Below are 20,087 nucleotides of genomic sequence, written 5' to 3' on the forward strand. Positions count from 1 at the left end.
TCACACAGGAGACATTATGGTGGTAACAGCACGTGGTCAGGATGGGAGAAATGCTAAGAGTAAAGTGGATGTTAGCCCTGCTAGCATCTTTTTTTACTGCTGCCTTTCATGAGCGGACACCAGCAGCACAGCTCAGCACTGATGGACAACGTATACACCACATGTATACACCACTGATAGACAACGTATACACCACATGTATACACCACTGATAGACAACGTATACACCACATGTATACACCACTGATAGACAACGTATACACCACATGTATACACCACTGATAGACAACGTATACACCACATGTATACAACACTGATGGACAACGTATACACCACATGTATACACCACTGTTAGACAACATATACACCACATGTATAGACCACTGATAGACAACGTATACACCACATGTATACACCACTGATAGACAACGTATACACCACATGTATACACCACTGATAGACAACGTATACACCACATGTATACACCACTGATAGACAACGTATACACCACATGTATACAACACTGATGGACAACGTATACACCACATGTATACACCACTGTTAGACAACGTATACACCACATGTATACACCACTGTTAGACAACGTATACACCACATGTATACAACACTGATAGACAACGTATACACCACATGTATACACCACTGATAGACAACGTATACACCACATGTATACAACACTGATAGACAACGTATACACCACATGTATACACCACTGATAGACAACGTATACACCACATGTATACACCACTGATAGACAACGTATACACCACATGTATACACCACTGTTAGACAACGTATACACCACATGTATACACCACTGTTAGACAACGTATACACCACATGTATACAACACTGATAGACAACGTATACACCACATGTATACACCACTGATAGACAACGTATACACCACATGTATACACCACTGATAGACAACGTATACACCACATGTATACAACACTGATGGACAACGTATACACCACATGTATACACCACTGATAGACAACGTATACACCACATGTATACACCACTGATAGACAACGTATACACCACATGTATACAACACTGATGGACAACGTATACACCACATGTATACACCACTGATAGACAACGTATACACCACATGTATACACCACTGATAGACAACGTATACACCACATGTATACAACACATATCATGGAAATGTTGCACACTACCAGCATCTTAACAACTCAGGAGCTTCAAGGTGATCCATTGTCTTAAAACAGCTGATCTCACCAATGTCCTCTGTGTGTGTGTGTGTGTGTGTGTGTGTGTGTGTGTGTGTGTGTGTGTGTGTGTGTGTGTGTGTGTGTGTTTGTGTGTGTGTCAGCTGGACAGAGTCATCTTCTGTGTGTTTTTGCCCAAAGACAAAGAATTGTATCTGCAGAACCTCCCTCTCTACTTCCCTGTTGGTAAGTCCAGTATTTCCCTCACACACACACACACACACACACACACACACACACACACGCACACACACACACACACACACACGAGTTAGAATTCCTCCATTAAGTGACTGCAGGGGTTACGCGGCTGCCGAGAGGGCGCTAACTAACAAACGTGCTGCAAGCGTTCTACGCCCCCCATCCAAATGACGAGAGTGTACATTTTGTCTTGTTGGATCTTAAGGAGGTTCTAAGTTGAGCTTCAAAATGCAGAAAGAAGAAAACACATTTAGAGGAGGGGTCACCAACTCGTTGATCTTTGGGACGTTGCCGGTCGACCACCAGAATATGAGATAAAAACCATGTCTTATTCCATCGGTGCCCTCCCCTCGCGGAGAGTGACCAACAGGCAGGCGTGTTCACCACTGAACGCGGCCGTACGCCTCCCCGCCCTCCAGGCTCCAGCCAGGAGTCCAGTTCCCAAAACCCAGCGGGAGGCATCAGCGCACGTGCACCGGATCGAGAGTAGTTGTTGCACGTTATTGTTGATGAAAAGCTGCCTTTGCTACCTCAGGACGAAGGCACAAAGGTAACTCCATCGACGCGCACCTGGCGGCGCAACGTTAGGGCTGCGCTGACCAGTCTCTCTCTCCTCACCATCGCTCGCCCACGACAGTGAGCCACCGAGCCAAGTCGTAGTTTGCTCATAGAGCCCACGCCGCAGGCCCGACCCCGGTGGAGATCCACAAAGGTAGGGATGGGCAAAGCGCGGCTCGGGGGCCACCTGTGGACTGCCACTGCAGAAAAACTGCAGAAATGCACAAATGTTGACGACGACAAGCAATAATAACACAAAGCTGTGTTTAATATGCGTCTTTTTACTTTTCTTTCTCCAGTATTGAAGTCTAGATGGCTCACGGCCCAAACCAGGGCTCTTGGCTCTCAAAAAGGTCGCTGACCACCGGTTTCGAGAAGCGTCAAGGTGCAATAGGCCGCTCATCAGCAGGCCACCGCAAGTTGAAGAGCGCAGCCTTGAGAAGACAAAATGTTGGCAAAAGTGTGGGCTTGGCGTATTCACGCCGTCTTGATGGCAAAGGCAAAAAAGCTTTCTCTCTTGGAACGCGGTGGGATTGTTGAGTAAAAGAAAAATCAGGGAAACGCCTAAAAAAGTAACGTCCTGATTTATTTCAGTGCCGTCGTGTTTGTTCATGTCCTGCTGATACCTTTGTGACAACACACTTCCTGTATGAACACATGAGAGTCTTTAAGGTTTGGACATGGCTTCCTATCTAGCTCGCTAGCTATCTATCTGTCTGTCTATCTACTGTACATCTTATCAACACACAGACACACAAACATCACAAGGTGTTAATTCTCAGCGGTGTTCTCACACTCGCGCAGGCAGTGGTGCGATGCGTGGCGTTCCTCCCCCATCATGTGTTAATTGCACATGCGGGACGCGGTGTGATGAAACAACAACGTTCTGAAGACAATCCTTTTGTACGGAATCACAGGAGTGCCAAAATTAAAAGGGAATACGTGTGGAAATACAAAGAGATTAAATAATACAAAGATATACAAATGTTGTCATATTTTTTTACCATTTTCTCTTAATTTTTTCTGTATTGTCTTTGTTTTCTCAAATTTGCCGTTGTTTTTCCTGTTTTGTATTTGTCTTTTCCAATTGCGTTTTCGCATTGCATATTGTCATTGCATTTGGTAATACCATGCAAATGCGGGCAGAAGGCGGGTCAGGTGGGTCCAAAGCCCACAGCTGCGGGTCATTCTGCCCGCATTTGCATGGTATTACCAAAACAAACAAAACAACAAAAAAACCAAAGACAATACAGAAAAAATTAAGAGAAAATGATAAAAAAATATGACAACATTTGTATATTTTTTATTAATGAATCTCTTTGTTTTACCACACGTATTCCCTTTTAATTTTGGTACTCCTGTGATTCCATACTTTTGCACGCACAACTGCAAAAGCAAAGCACGGGCATCGCAGTTTGCATGCCAGGCCACCAGTCAGTCACCACGACACTAACATTCCAGATAACACGGAATGAACTCACCACTACCCCCACTGGCAGCATGGAAGCAATCATAGGAACAACGATGATGATCAAATAATACTAATAATGATAATAATCACATAACAGGAATAATGATGATAATCAAATAATAGTAATAATGATAACAAAAATAATAGTAATAACGATAATAATACAATAATAGTAATAATAATAAAAATAAAATAATAGTAATAATGATAATAAAATAATAGTAATAATGATAATAAAATAATAGTAAGAATAATAATAATAATAAAATAATAGTATTAACGATAATAATACAATAATAGTAATAATGATAATAATAAAATATAGTAATAATGATAATAATAAAATAATAGTAATAATGATAATAATAAAATAATAGTAATAATGATAATAAAATAATAGTAATAATGATGATAAATAATAGTATGACGTTCGTAAGTCTGGGCCACAGTCCACCACGGTCGGTGCGCCTCAAAGCTGGTTGCCACTCGACTTGTGCCAACCGCAAGAGGAAGATAAGGCAACACCACCATGGCCGCGGTTACCGTGGTGAAGTTAGTTTCACGTTGGGCGTCAGACATCGGGCTCCGCAGCTACAGCGGTACTTCCCCCTCACTCTGCCTGGACTGCTGTGTCATGGCGCGGGGAGCGCACACGGGAAGTGCTGCTGTAACGGCTGCTTGTTTATAGTAGGGATGTCATATATTCTAAATCATCCCACCACAAATGGATCTATAGCCAAGTTACATGATTAGTCCTACACTAAAAGTATTTTGTACACCCATTTTTTCCAATTTTATCCTTTATTGGATGACCTTTTTTTATTGGCTGTATTGTATTAATCGCATGACATGGGAAGCCAAAGAATGTGGATCGGGACGTCCCTACTAAAAAGTCCTGAATCCGGTATGAGGGGAAGAAACTAGTATTTCATATCATACGTTCATAAAATGTTTTAATATTACGGGAATGAAGTCAAGTGAATGTGAAAGCGTAAGTTGACAACGCTCAGGCTAACACGGGTTAGGATGTTATTACGACTTTATAACAATTACAATATCATCCACATAACATGACAACATGAGTCTCATTCTCATGATATTTACTTCATATGAAGTAATAAAGTATGTCTTTTTAGAGTTATTTTATAATCAGTATTTAGTCATAATATTGTAGTCAGAGTTTCTATTCCCTTAATGTCTTTTGTGATAAAACCTTGTCACTTTTAAAATGTTGTTATAAAAATAAGATGATTTGTCCCCCCCATTTTCAATTCAATGAAATGTAATCCTAAACAACGAGGAGGATACAGTATAATCCCACGTGATGGAATAAAACAGCCTTCTAGAAAGTGTTTGAGTCACCGATCAGAACAAACCGCAAGAAAGCCACCACGCTCCCTGCGGACATCGAAAAAACGCCAGCCGTCCGTTCTAAACGAGATTGGCAGAGAAATCAAAGCAGTCGTGTTCAATTTTACATGAAAAGAGGACTTTTTTTTTGTGGCCGCGTAGCGGATGCGGGCGAGGCAGCGCGCGAGCTGCCTGTGGGGTGAGATGGCTCACTGCGTCACTCACTGCTCACTGCGTCACTCACTGCTCACTGCGTCACTCGCTGCTCACTGCGTCACTCGCTGCTCACTGCGTCACTCACTGCTCACTGCGTCACTCACTGCTCACTGCGTCACTCGCTGCTCACTGCGTCACTCGCTGCTCACTGCGTCACTCGCTGCTCACTGCGTCACTCACTGCTCACTGCGTCACTCACTGCTCACTGCGTCGCGATGACGCATGAAATGCTGCTATCCCGCACACTGCAAATATAAGGACGAGGATTTTTGGCAAAAAGATTTTTATATCTCAAAATAAGATGGAAATTCTTATTTTTTAACTTATTACAACTGATAAAAAGTGAAATGTTCCTAAAATAAGAAATATCAGCACATTTTTAAGTGAAACTGGGCTAGCACGTGGCAGGAAGGAGCAAGGTGGGGGAAGTGTCTCGCCCCGGGACACGTGACGGTGACTCGGTGGAGGGAGCGAGTTTCCAACCTAACAGCTAACACGAGTGCCAAGTCATGAGGTTGCATCCTGAAAGTAGCTGACAGATCTTGAAATAAGCCCAAATCCATCTTAAATGCAAAAAAGGACTCGACAAGTAGAAGACAGACGAGATGTGAGGAAAAACGACCTTAAGACGAGTGAAATGATCCGTCTGTGCAGAAAAATCCTAAAAATCCTACCTTTTTTTTGTTGGAAAAACCCAGATGACTTATTTTGAGAGCTCAAGTTGAACATTTCTGAAGTAAAGTAGAGTCGAGTAGAAGAATCTCAGACCTTGCGTCTGACTCGTTCAAGAAAATAAGAGTCAGCTTTTCCCAGGAACAGAAAAGACGGGCCTTCATCCGCCACACGCTTTAACGTGCTGACGCCAGGAAGGATTTTTCTCTCACGTCGCACTTTTGCTCAGCAGTTGCTTGGCAACAAGTGGATCAGCTCCACGCAAACAAACAACATAACTTGTCAAGCGCGGGCGTCCAGCGCTTGTCCAGCCAGGGCCACGCAGTGAAAAATGAAAGGATGATATGCTAAGAATTGGGGTGTTCCGATCGATCAGTAAAAAGCGACTGACTCCCGCCCACAAGGCCGAAGCAAGCATGGCTGCCGTGTGGGACTTACTCATCGTGAGAGTGATGAAGTTTTGCTACCCTGCAAAACATGCCACCAAAAATGCCTCGCCGGGGTGGCCATCGGTGGTGGTCATGTGGTGGTCATGTGGTGGTCATGTGGTGGTCATGTGGTGGTCATGTGGTGGTCACGTGGTGGTCACGTGGTGGTCACGTGGTGGTCACGTGGTGGTCACGTGGTGGTCTTGTGGTGGTCACGTGGTGGTCACGTGGTGGTCACGTGTGCATGGCAGTCGGAGGTCTAAGGCGGATAGTCCGAAAAGTGATGGATTTGTTGGAGCGCCATCAAGTCTCCTGAAAGAACATTCTGAATTTATTCCCAAAGTATGATGATTTTATTTCCATAATGTTTTAACCTCATTTTCCAACAATGACAACTTTATTGTCTTTTGTTTGCGGTTTGTTGGTTTCCCTGCCATGAGCGTACAACACCCTCTACTGGTAGCAGTGGTAAATACAATAACAGACACATGCAACAGAGCACCGATAGATCGCTCCGATGCGCCACAAGGACGCGGAACACAATGCGCTTTCATGCGGTGTTAAAAAAAAAAACGCAAAAAAATCCGTAAAGTAGCGAATCCACGAAAGGCAAACCTCGATGTAGCGAGGGAACGCTGTGTTGCATTTCGTTCCTGGTGCTCGGCTCAAAAATGTAGCAAATCCAGCTGAAAGTTTCTATCTCTTCTAGAAAATTGAATCAGGGAATGATCTTCCCTGGCTTTAACCACACCCATCCTTGTTCCCACGTCCACGGGTTCTCAATAACTGGTGGCGCCATCTCCGAATGAGCTACACGGCCGATTGGAAGCTGAAAGTCTGGCTTTACGAGTCAAGCTAGCTTGGCTGCTTAGCTGCATCCTGTTGTGGAGACACCACACGAGAGCTCATGGAAAAATCACAGATGAATGAAAAGATGGTTTGATAAAAACAGACTATCCCTGAACCTGAGTAAAAAGTGCAAAAAGGATACGTATGCGCAAAAGCCCTGAAAAGCTCACATTAAAAACAAAGTGGCAAGAAGTACCTGAATGCCTCAATAAAGCAGTATTTGTTGCACGCGGTGCTGTTGTTGTGTAATGTTAGCATATGTAACCTCTCGTGTGGACATAATCGCTACAAACGTACGCTTGGCTCACTAACTGTGCTGCAAAAAAGCTCACTGAGGATCACCAGAACACACAAAGCCTTCATTCCTCAAACCACAATGATTCAAATTGGCTGATCTGGTCAACCTTCAAACGGCTAAAATGATGCATAAAGCTAACAATAACCTGAAACCCAAAAACGTAAGACAGTTCTCGTCAACAGGAGAGGAGAAATGTAGCGGGAAACACGTACCGGTACTGCAGAAGCACGGAAAACCTCCAGCATTCGTGTGGGACGGACTGAGTAAGCAACTCAAACGAGCCAGGCCACGAAACGGTGCAAACGGTGGATGTTGAATACGATGCTACGTCTAACCACTCGCACGCTGACTGCTAACTGACTCGTCCTTTCTGGTGAGCACAGTGTCGCGAGTTCGTAAACGCGCGGTACTTGATGGAACCCGTCCTTTGTGCCGATGGATGGTAAAAATCCCACGAGGCGTGGATGTTGAGAGTGGGGTGGGGGGCTCGATCTCGGCCATGGGAAGGATGCACGTCATCAGTAGCGTGCCTTTGAATGAGCCGCTGGACACCAGACACCCTCAACGCCTGAGCCGGTGTCCAACGCCCAATCATGTGCTCACTCATTATCAAATTACGTTTGTCAACTATTTCATCAGTTATTGTTAGGGATATCCGACAACATCGGCCCACCGATATTTCTTTATTTTCCCTGTTTTGGCGTACAGATCCCACCGAGACCCCCGTGACAAGTAAACTGTGATGATGGACTATCCTCTTCTTCCCCCTCCCCCTCCTCCGACGACGACCCCAAGCAGCAGCAGCAGAAGCAGGAGGACTCAAAAGTAGCAGCTACTTTATTTTCACCCTGCCTGAAAACCCTGATTGCTTTTGTGTCTTTCATGCTGACACTTTGCGCTTCAGAGTCGAGGGGTCGCCATTGTGATGTGCGATGTGCACACACTGGTGCTACTCTACTCTTCGCTACTCTACGCTACTCTACCCTTCACTACTCTATGCTACCCTACTCTTCACTACTCTACTCTTCGCTACTCTACTGCACTCCCATATTAGGATTGCAGTGTGTGCACAAACACCACAAAGCTTATTAAAGCCAAGCATCTGCGCTCCTTGTCTCCTTGTCTCCTTGTCTCCTTGTATTGACAATGAGCATTTGAACCCAAATTTTGCATTTTAGATTGTTAATGTTTTTTTATTAAATTAAATTAATTATTATTAAATTAACGTGACAAATTCAAAATATGAATACATATATTTTACCAATATTTTAATGGTATTTCAACATTTCTTTAAATGATTTACATCGCATTACATGTAATTATAAATTAAATTAAATTGATTAGACAAATTAAAAATATGTTTATATATATTACAAATATTTACATGGTATGTAAAAGTTCATTACAATTCATGAATTACATCTAATTATTAATTACAAAGTAAATTGATTAGACAAATTAGAATGTATAAATATTTGTATATATTAAAATATTGACATGGTATTTAAAAATTATTAATTACATCTAATTATAAATTGCATTAAATTAATCAGACAAATTTAAAAATGTATAAATATACAATATCAAAATATTTCAAAGGTTTTTAAAAAGTAATTACATTCCATTTAATATTAAATGACATTAAATTAGTTAGACAAATTAAACATGTATAAATATATATTTTATCTAAAATATTATACATGCTAATTATGAATGTATTAAAAGTAAATGAATTAACAACATATCAATATGCATATTTAAGCAATATTTCAAAGGTGTTTGTGTGTTGGTATTTGGTACTCGATGCCGTGTGAATGCCAGCTGCTGTGCCGACAAGGCGGATGTGAACGCGCCCATCCCGGCCCCTCCCTTCGCGCACATCTGCAGACGGGTTCAATTGTTTGCGTCAGGACGCGTTCACGAGTGTTTAGCGGGCACACACGCGACTTTCATCCGCCGACAAGGATCCTTATTAACGGCAAAAAGTTTGGCCCGGCGGCTGTGGCCCGCTGAGGGAGGTGCTGTCTCAGGATGAAGAATAAGAATAAGAAGAATATCATACAAAGACCATCAAGAAGCAATCGTAAGAAAGCCTGTTTTTCTGTAAAGGCCTCATTTGTCTCCAAGGGATGTGGAGCGCTTTGATTTTTCCTCCTGTTTGAACCTGCGCTTCTTCCTCCTCCTCATTTCCCGTCCTGGCTGCCACATTACAGGAGAGTGGAAAAATAAACAGATGGAGGATGGAGGGAGGGAAAACGGAGTTCACACCGAGAGAAAGAGGGGGGGGGGATGCAAAGCCGGCGGGAAGATGAAGGAGAAGCTGGATGGAGAGCCTGATGAACTCATCTGAGGGGACTCTGGGTTTTTTCTTAATAAGCAGCAGACTGTGAAGCTAATCTCCAAGCAGTCAATCTGAATAATGAGCAGGAGGAGGAAGGAGACAGAAAGACAGGATGGCTGGATGAAAAGAAAGCAGCCTCATTATCCCGCCAACCGTTTTCATCACCGTCCTGTCCGTAATCTCCGTCTCTGCGGCTTTCGTCTCCTCTCGCTGCGTTGACACGTGAAGAGCAATTACGCCAACTGTTGGGCCGGCGTGCAGGCGGACGCCGCGTCGTCTTTCCAGGAGATCCTCGCGGGAGTCGCACCTGCGGCCGTGAACGAAAACCGGCCACCTCGCTGTAAGGCGAGTCTGGAGAAACACGGCGTGAAGAGAGAGAGAGCTGCGTATTCCTTTCCACTTTCTCATGCACTCCAAATCATTATTCATGTTCAAAGAAATGCCTTGTTTCATTCGGTTGTCTCCGCGTCCAAGGAATGCCCCGCCCTCTTTGGGCTTTTGTTCAACTCTGCTGAAAGACATCTTCCAGCGCCGGTATCAAACACGAGGGCGGGGGCCAGAAAGAGCCCACCAATAACGCGCATCAAAAGGACACTTTTGTTCAATGTCATCTTATTTTGAAATATATATATATATTAATTTTGTCATTAGTATTAATTACAGCAGTTGTATTCTTTCTTTTTGTAGAAATAAAAATAAAAAAAATAGAAATTAAAAATGAATGAAAAATAGAGCAAAAAGTCACAATTTCAACAAAAGAAAGCTGAGGTGTTGAGAGTAACACGCTTTGGGTTTACCTTTATGTGTGGGGTTTTATCCTTTTTCAAAAAATGGAAAAAAAAGTGAAAACATCAAAAGTGGCCCCCTGCTGCCTTGGATTTTTGTGTATGGGCCTTCTGTGGAAAAAGTTTGGACACCCCTGAATTAGCAGTATAGCTTTTTAAACTTGTTGAAGTGTACTTACATTTGTTTTAGTATTTTGGATATTCATTTTTTTTCTATTTTTTACTTGTATTATTATTTCTTTACTTATAAGTACAAATGAATTCAAAAAATAAAATACTTGTTAAAAAATCATATTTCTAAATATCATATTTCTTGCTAAATGTTCGTGTCTTGTCCATTTTGACCGAAAATGTCTGTTGTTGTTGTTGTTGTTGTTGTTGTTGTTGTTGCTGTTGTTGTTGTTGTTGTTGCTGTTGTTGCTGTTGTTGTTGCTGTTGTTGTTGCTGTTGTTGTTGTTGTTGTTGTTGTTGCTGTTGTTGTTGTCCAATGTCTTTGAACGTGAGGCTTCTTTCCATGAAGTTTGTTGGTCAAGCAGAACAACGTGGAAACGCTAACAATCAAATGTGTCATGAAACCACGAGGTGTGTTTTGTATTTATTACGTGGTTTCACAATCACAGGTGCCCCTCCGAGGGGAACCGTAACGCTTTGAGAACGGGTTTGACGTCCTTGCGGCCTGGACTGATGGACATCAAGTCAATGCACGGCCCAAATCACTGAGGAGGTCACGCTAAAGGTCGGCATCGACATGCGCACTGGCCAAAACGCTCATGACAGCAAAGGTGCAAGTGCATCAGCTGTGCCAGCCAGGGGTACAAATACAGTGGACAGAAGACAGTGGAGCAGAGCAGCTGTCGGGGGGGTCCTGCAGGCCTTTAGCACCCTTGGTGACAGTTTGATGCAAGCTGTGCTGTGCTGTGCGTCACACCCCCGCTCCCGCTCTCGTTTTGCCCCCGTGGGCTCCTCACATGCGCAAAGTGGCAACGCGAGACCGGCCTTCGTGTTGCAGCCAAGTGGCAAGCTAAGGCGCGGCTACAGTAAATATTTGACAGCCCTTTTTAATCACGATGAGCACAATGACACCCACGCCTGCCGTTGAGCTGCGTTTTGCATGCCTTTGTTTTGAACATTTAACAAGTCAAAATGGCTGAATTTGCACATTTCCTCATCAAATGCAAAGCGGAAACCTAAGACGAGGCTCGGCGTCGGGTCGTTGTGCCTGACACCTTCTATGATATCAGACAAGTTGCACAAACATTTCTCATACACCCTGACTTCCTGCAGCCCTGCAGGGGTGGGGGTGTGCGTGAGCTTGAAGGTGCTCGTCACTGCCGTCCTTCCATAGAGAGGAAATGGCAGTATTTGGGTTTTTTTGGCAGCGAAGAGACAAATGCAAAATATTTTATGCTCTGCTGAATGAGTGAATGAATTTATTAATTTGACTGCCAAGATGGAGGATTATTCACCCAAGCTCACCAGGAGGTGAGCAGACTTTTACACCAAAGTACAGGAGCTTTTCCTGGAGAAGCCCAGGGTGCATGTGCAGTACTTCATACACGAAAGGGAGGAACGAGGGGTGCTCTGATCGATCTGCCACCGATCAGTATCGGCCAGTCTCCGTGAAAGAGCACGGTATCAGCATATGCCGATGCTTGTTTTACAACAGCGATCACCTCCGCCGCTTTCTATGGCAGCATCCGGCCTGTAGCGATCGCCTCCCGCCCACTTTCCCTTGGCAGGCGTGCCAAAACCAAAACAGGCGTGTCTTACGGGCGCCGCACACGGGAGGCGAGGAGCGGCTGTGAGCAGCCACACCGGAGAGCGACGCGCTCGCATCCAGAGCGAATTGTACGAGTCTCCCACGGTTTTGATTGGTTGCCAGATGCGGAGGGAATTTGGGGGTATCCAAGTAGTTCAGAGGAGGAAAAGCAGCCAGCGTTGATGGAGCACTCTTGCTAGTACGGGATCTTGCTAGCATAGACGATGAACTTACATAAATGAACGTAAACTTACCTGATATGTTTACTCTGGCGCCAACGAGGTCCCTTGCCGCTGCTTTTTTCTTTATAATGTGTTAATCCATGTTCACCAGCGAGAGCGTACTGATTAGCATCCTGTCATCATCTCATTGGTCGATCAATGAAACTCCCTCTGATTGGTCCTTGTTTGGGTGGAAGTAAGCTATGAAAGTAAATGTCACAAAAATGACTAGTTCTTGGCCAAGTAGCTCTCGCAAGAAAAAATGAGCATAAAGGGGGCTTTATAGCCTGTTTTAATGTACGTGTGGCCACGCCCCACCCCCCACCCCACCCCAACCCCCACGGGAAACATATCGCTGTGAAAAGACGTTTATCTAACATGTATAATGCTTTGTAGCCTTGTCGCTACCATGGAATAGTGTTTAGAGGACATTATGTCAACAAGACATGACACTCTTCTGTGGCAACTTTGATGCAGTGGTTGTTCTTTATTGTTTTGATGCATCCTTTGTCAAAGTGCGTTATACTGTGCTTTCAAGCCAAATGCTTCTTGTGAAGGTGGCCGTCCATCTGTCTCTCGTTCTCTGCACTTGCTTCATCCATTTTTGTCTTAAAACTTCCTCTTTTGGAAAAGAAAACAAACGTACAGTACTTAGAAATTGTAGACATCCAGCAGCAACACGACATTTTGGCATGACTACTATTTGGATGAAAAATATACTGAACCAAGTCGACCTTCAACCTCCACAAGCCTTTGCTGACTCTGCTTTCACTGAGAGGTGTCACCCGATGATGTCACTTCCGGAAATGAGGCTGAACGGTGTGAGCTAGCTAGTGGTGGCTGGCGCCATCAACTACAAAAGTCATGTTTGCAAATGTACCGTTTGCGTTCAAACACTGAACAATGTGGAACTTAATTGCAATCAATATAATCATATTTAAGCAAAGTTGAGCAATCATGTCGGGGACCCTTGAAAGCGCATGCAGAGGTAGATGAGGCTGTTGACCACCCGCGATACCACTACTGCCATCTTGTGGAGTTAATTAAGAAATGTATTCATCAGGAGGTCGCACAAACAAATAAACCTTACATTTTAAAGGTTAAACTTTTTGGGGGGGGCGGGGGGGGTCACACAGGCCGTATGAGATAAGACAAAAGACATGGATGAGGATGTGCCGTGAAGGTGCGACGGTTGATGTATGTATGAACGAGACGGTGATGGAGAGAGCGAGAGAAGAGTGATGTTTATGTTTGCTGATGGTGGGGGGCGGGGGGGTCGGCCGGGCCTTGTGAAATGAAAATGGCTCCTTAGCAGAATCCAGGACATTTGGGCGCTGGGCGAGATCAATGTCTCTGATTTACTGTCTGAAAGCCTGTCAGTGGGCAGGAGAGGCGAGGAGGTATGGGGGGGGGCAAAGAGGCGTTTGGAGGTGGAGGAGTCCTTTAATGGAAGGAGAAAGAGGAGCGCTATAAGGGTGACGTTGGAGTGACAGTCCAAGCAGGTGAGAAACACAGAGAATGCTCCTCCAGTCCTTGAAAATCAATCTGGGTGGGGTGGGGGGATGAGGGATCTTGTTTTGTGGGTGGGGGTGGGTGGGGGGGTGGGGGGTTGGTGCAGCCATTTGGGTGAAAATCAATAGAGGACACACAGTGCTTCTTAAATCTTAACTTTCCTACAGAGGCAGGCTGCATTGACAAACAGCATGGCGCCACCGCACCGGTCCTTAACTGACCTCCAGCGGCAGGGAGGCCGGAGTCTTCTTAGGGGGAAAGGAGGCCGCCATGGACACAAGAACCTTTTTCTCCTGCGCACTGCCTGCTTGCTATTGATGGATTTCCATTTGTAAAGAAAGTACTCAGCCGGGGTTTCCATGCATGCACGCCACAGCGTGGATGACGTACGCCGCTACTGGTCGGTCCATCACTGCTGTGGCCCGGTGGAGGTGTGGCTACAGAGGTTGCCTCACAGCCAAAGGGTTGCCAGTTTGAATCCCCGTACTCGGTACCTTTCTGAATGGAGTTAGCATGTTCTCATACTTGCATGCGTCTTTCAATCAGTTCGAAGAAATCTGCATGCGTTAAAACTGTCTAATTTGGGGTTTCTAACTAACAAAAATGAACAGTGAGAATATGACATCATTAACATAACACAGTTTTACTGATCATGTGATTGTATTTGTATACCTGTGATATACTACTACATTATTCATAGCATACAAATATTTGTATTGAGTCCTTCTAACAATGTTATAAATCATAAATAAATTATCATAATAAGAAGAATGTTTTAGCCTTTATTTTTTGTAGTTTAACAAGCAAAAATATAACAGGAATATAATCCATTATATTTGTGATTACGTAATATCAGTATAATCAACTCAAAATCAAACATAGTCAATAATATTAGTTTAACTAGCATAAATATAAGTGATTATGTTCAAAATATGACGATATGCATACAATGCTATTTTACTGTTGTTATTATTAGGGCTGAAATGGGGCAAAATAGCACGTTGACGAAGGTAACTAATTTATTTCATGAATTACACTAACTTTTTTTTTTGCGTAATTAATGCACGTGCACCACGGCAAGCCACGCCTCTCTTATGAGACACAGAGTCACACAGGGTCTGATGCTCTTAGAGCTTCTTTGTTCTGACCTGAATACATCAACAACGCCACAGATGTTTCTCCAAATCACAAACACGTCTCTCGCCCGTTCAGCATCGCAGCGACACTTCCTCATTGTCACGAGACTACCGCGAGATGCATTCATGGACACTCCAACAATCGCAAGAACTTCTTTATTATGTGTGGCGTGTCGTCTAAGTAAACAGAAAGACAAAGAAAAACAACAGGTTTCAGTCACTAACGTTTTAACACTTTGCTGCATTTAATCCCTGTAAATACATTTACACTCAAAACATGTGAATTCAATGTACGTGACGTGGTGTCTTTCAACGCAACTCTTCGTGCCTCAAATAACGCCATTATAGTTTGATGCTGCTTCTTTTAAAGAGACTCGCGTTAGGCAAATACATTTTCAGACATGCGTGCTCTCTGTTAGCTTGATTTAAACTTTAAGTTCATTTGGAGCTGCTAATACATACAACCGCATATAATTGTGTCCTGTCATTTATCTTTCTCTTCATAAAATACAGCAAAAATGGGCATATTTCACACATAGTTGCAAACGGTGATTAATCATGACTAGTTCATTTGAAAACTGTGATTAATTTTATAAAATTGGATCATTTGCTCGCCCTATAAATAATACATCAACTGTCTGATTTGGGCTTCAACGAACAAAAACACAAATACATGAACAGTGTGAATATGACATATTTAGTATGATTGATTATGTGATACCTGCGTGATAGATTATTATATTATTCATATAATCCAAAAATATGTGTTTAATTCTTGTAACAATGTTATAATAAATCAAGTATATATTAAATAAGAATGTTTTGTTTTTGTAGTTTAATAAATACAAATATAACGGTAATATAATATTATTGTGTGTATTACATAATATCAGTGTAATCCACTCAATCAAATATAATTGTGAATAATATTAGTTTAACTAGCACAAATGTAAATTATTAGGTTCAATATTGTGTTCAAAACATGACATATTCATATATTGTTATTTGACTATTATCGCACTATGTTATGAATAAAATCTCATTGTTCATGAAGTTTGTATAAATAAAACTGCATTACAAACATTTTTGCAATTTTAACTAATAACTTCTTCACAAGGAAAACATTCATTTCAGCATTTTCCGCCCCCCAAAAATATGAAGTTTATTTTAAAAGGATGCATTTAAGTGAAATTAGCAGACAGGGAAATATGAATTCAAGTCAACTTTTCATGCTTTTCTTATTAAGCAAGCAAGTTTATTTAAAGTGCGCCATTCGTGCACGTGGTAATTCAGAGTGCTTTACAGAAAAGCAGGGAAAAATCATTCCATAAAACATAATAAAGATTAAAAGTGAAGAGTGCAGATAAAATACTTTCAGTTGACCAGAAGTGTTTCCAGCTTGATTTGAACATTGCCAAAGTTGAGGTGTGTCTTCTGTTCCAGATTTTGGCAGCGTAAAACTGAATCGCAGCCTCACCGTGTTTAGTCCTGACTCTGGGCACCCGCAGGAGACCACTGCCTGGGCTTCTCAGAGCTCCAGATGCTTGATGTGACTCTAGCATGTCAGAGATGTCCTTTGGCCATGTAGACCATGAGAAGACTCGGACACAAGCAGAGCTGTTGTAAAGTCTATTCTCTGAGCAACAGGAAGCCAGTGCAGAGACCTGAGTGCTAGAATAATATGCTCATATTTCCTGCTTCTAGTCAGCAGCATTCTGGATGTACCGCAGCTGTTTTACTGCTAGTTTAGAGAGCCCGGTGCAAAGGCGTTACAGTAGTCCAGCCTGCTGGAGACGAAGGCGTGGATTAGACTCTCTCAATCTGGTTTAGGCACGATTGCCTTGATTTTGCCAATCAATGTTCTTTAGCTGGTAAAAAGCTGATGATGTCACTGATTTAGTGTGGCGGTTAAAGTGCAGATCTGAGTCCATTATTACCCCGAGATTTCTAACCCGATGATTGGGTTTTAGAGAACGAGTCCCAAGGTGACTGATAACACCTTCTCTTCGTTAGACAATGATTTCAGTTTTGTCCGAGTTCAGCCAGAGAAAGCTGTTTCCAAGATTCAAGATTGAAGAGTTTTATTGTCATGTGCACAGTAAAACTGGTGGTTCTGCTATGCAATGAAATTCTTGTTCTGTTCATTCTCCCAAAAAAGAAAGAAAGAAAAACAGAAGAAAACGAATAAGAACATCAAAAACATAAATACCAATAAATTAAGCAGTTTTTTAAGTTTTGCGTCCGTCAGTGACTTGGAGATGTGAGTGTCATCTGCATGTTGTGATAGGACACATTGCAGCTGCGTACTAGTTGGCCTGAAGGCAGCATGTACAGGTTGAACAAATGCGGCCCCAGGATTGACCCCTGGGGAGCCCCAAAAAAGTAGATTATGATATTATGTGTCTGTATTTGAAATCCACCTCTAATCAGGTCAGGTTTCTTGCATGCGTAAGAAAACAAAGTTAACATATGTCATCATCTTTCTTTCTTTTTACGAGGAGTTTGGCGTTCCCGGACGTCTCAACGAGAATGTTTTCCTGCACCCTCGGGAAGCAGCACGTCTAGGCGGAGATGGCGGGGGCAGTTTTATTTTTATTTGGAGCGTTTAATGTATTAAAAGGGGGCGAGGTAATGAATTATAATCTTTAATGCAAAAACCGATCGATATCTCGGAGAGAATAAATCAGCTTTTTACTGAGTGCGTCAAAGCCCCTTAATACACTCGGGGAGAGTGAAGAGGAGGAGGAGGAGGAGGAAGATGGAGAGATGGATGGAGATGTCGAGAGAGAGGAAGTTATAGATGCACGCGCTCACCTTTGGGCGCACCTCATCGAGTAAAAGCCCGGTGAAAGCCGGGAGATTGTTACAGTTTTGTGAAGAGGAGAGGTCACGGGGTCGCAGCGGTGTCGTTTCCCCCTCCCACCTCCCTCCCCGGCTGAGTCTCTTTCATTGAATTACACCGCCACACCCCCATCAAAGATCACCTCGCTGCTGTGGCTCGTCGCACCCCCAAGTGGGGAAGACAACAAAGTATGAATTACAACTTTTGATCAATCAGGCCTCGGCGCCGCGTGCTGACTTTAAACGAGCCAGACGGCACAGACGCGCCCGACTTAACAAACATCCAACGCCGCGCTGGGTATTTATGATGCCTGGCCTGCTCGGTTAGCGGACTAAGTGGTCCAAGTGAGCTTTTTGGTCACCGGAGGCCCTTTATGAGGCGCAGTCATTAAAATTTGATGGCTCAGAAAGGACTGGAGCTAAGGGGGCAGAGGGGAATAATGAGCAGGGTCCAAACATGCAGAAGTTTGCTTGGAAAAAGTCGTAGTGTCTGACACCCCTCGGGTCCTCAGTAATGAAGCAACCAGGGCGACCATCCATCATTCATCGCTTTAGGAATCAAGGAACAACTATGGCATCTAATCGCTCATTTTAGACCTGTTTTTCCTACTTACTGCTTTCTCCAAGGCTTTTTTTATTTTCACTGATTTGTCTCTTGTTTTCTTGCTAAGATCAAAGTGAAAATTGATCATAGTCCTCCTCCGCAAGAGCCTTTGGCTTCTTCACACAGTCGTGGGAATTTTAAGGCATGCTGCACCTCCACATTGGGCCGACTGGACTGTGCTTCACTCCGAAAGTCCGACACGTTTGGCTCGTGTGCGTGCTCTGATCCACGCTCAGGTTCAGTACGCACAATCGGAAGGAATCAGACGGATGTTCCACACATGATGAAACATAAACAGCAGCCCTGCAAAAAAGTCACGCTGTCACTGTCGTCTTCATCTCATTCATTCTCTTTAAAAGACCAGACGTCTTGTTGAACGAGCTCGCGACGGAACGTGGAACCTGGCCCAGCAAGGTGCACTCTGGTCGGACACACTCTCCAAGTAGCTGATGTGCCGCCCCAGAGGTCAGGGGAACCAGGGTAGAGAGCGAGCAGAGCCACCTGGTGTGGCCCAGCAAGGTGCACTGTGGTCGGACACCCTCTTTGAGCAGCCGCCATGTTCTCATGCCAGAATACCAGAAGCAAGTCTCTCTTCTTCGGACATTTGCTCAACATTACTGAGGATAGACCAACATCTACTGGTCACATTTGGTATTACAGTTTGCTGTGGCGACGCCGTCACTGGGCAATACGTACAGGGAACGCAGTCGGTTCTACGTATGTGCAGAACGCGTCTACATCGATCCAGTCTGCCTATTTTTCGGTTGTCACATGTTAGGCATGTGCAATCTACGCCATCCGTCCATCTATTTTACAGTCTCCCCACCGACTCCCAAAAACGTTGTTGATGCTCACGTCTTCTTCCGCCGTGGAACACACACGTACACAAGATGGCCGCGCCGCTCCGTTGCGGAAGTAGATGCGAGCATCTTGGTCACATACACGCCACAGATAATAGCAGAGGCAACACAAACACACCACATGGATGTTATTAAACCCCGAACTTTGACCCGCCCATAAGTCGGATTGACTTGAAATTTCTCACCCTGCTCAAGGCGCTCTACAAAACACCGACTGGAACTTTGGGGTTTTTCCAGCCGAATCGCCACGGAATTTGGTAGACACCCTTTGGGGACTGGTAAGCACGAGTGTGTAAAATTTGAGTAAAATTGAAAAAGAAAAATGGCCACTTGGTCATTTGACAATTTGTCTAATGATGATAAAACCTGAGCATGTCTGACCACAACGCAAAGGGGGGGGGGTCATAATTGGCCTTTACACCCCATGACTGTTCCGTGTGTGTGCGTGTGTGTGTTGTATTGCACTGTGTTTCTCTAATGACGTCACCATGACAACTACATAATTGATGAGGTGTATTAGCACTCCATTAGTCATTAGCTAACAGGGATTCATTGTTGTGTTGCTGTGAACGGCTCATCCCTTGGGTCTTCTTCAAACAAACACATCAGCAACCTAGAAGGAATCCTCACATTTTTAATCCCTTTTTATCCACCAAAGAGTTGAAAGAAAATCATCAGTTTCTCCCTATATGACACCAAATGTTAACAGCGGTTAACGGC

General features: G+C 43.7%; 1 protein-coding gene across 5 annotated transcripts in view; it reads left to right on the plus strand.

The window, feature by feature from the left end:
* macrod1 (mono-ADP ribosylhydrolase 1) overlaps nucleotides 1-8,512 on the plus strand; it is a 178,248-nt gene extending 169,736 nt beyond the window's left edge. The window contains exons 8-9 of one of the 5 annotated variants that reach the window (XM_054791180.1): nucleotides 1,370-1,451; nucleotides 8,017-8,512. In XM_054791180.1, coding sequence (XP_054647155.1) covers nucleotides 1,370-1,451; nucleotides 8,017-8,051 — 117 coding nt within the window. In that variant the 3' untranslated portion in view covers nucleotides 8,052-8,512. The remainder of the gene's footprint in view (nucleotides 1-1,369; nucleotides 1,452-8,016) is intronic. The other 4 variants (XM_054791177.1, XM_054791178.1, XM_054791176.1 and 1 more) reach the window with 4 other exon arrangements.
* The last annotated feature ends 11,575 nt before the right edge of the window (nucleotides 8,513-20,087 follow it).

The sequence above is a fragment of the Dunckerocampus dactyliophorus genome, chromosome 11 (genome assembly GCF_027744805.1).
Source record: "Dunckerocampus dactyliophorus isolate RoL2022-P2 chromosome 11, RoL_Ddac_1.1, whole genome shotgun sequence".
NCBI lineage: Eukaryota > Metazoa > Chordata > Actinopteri > Syngnathiformes > Syngnathidae > Dunckerocampus > Dunckerocampus dactyliophorus.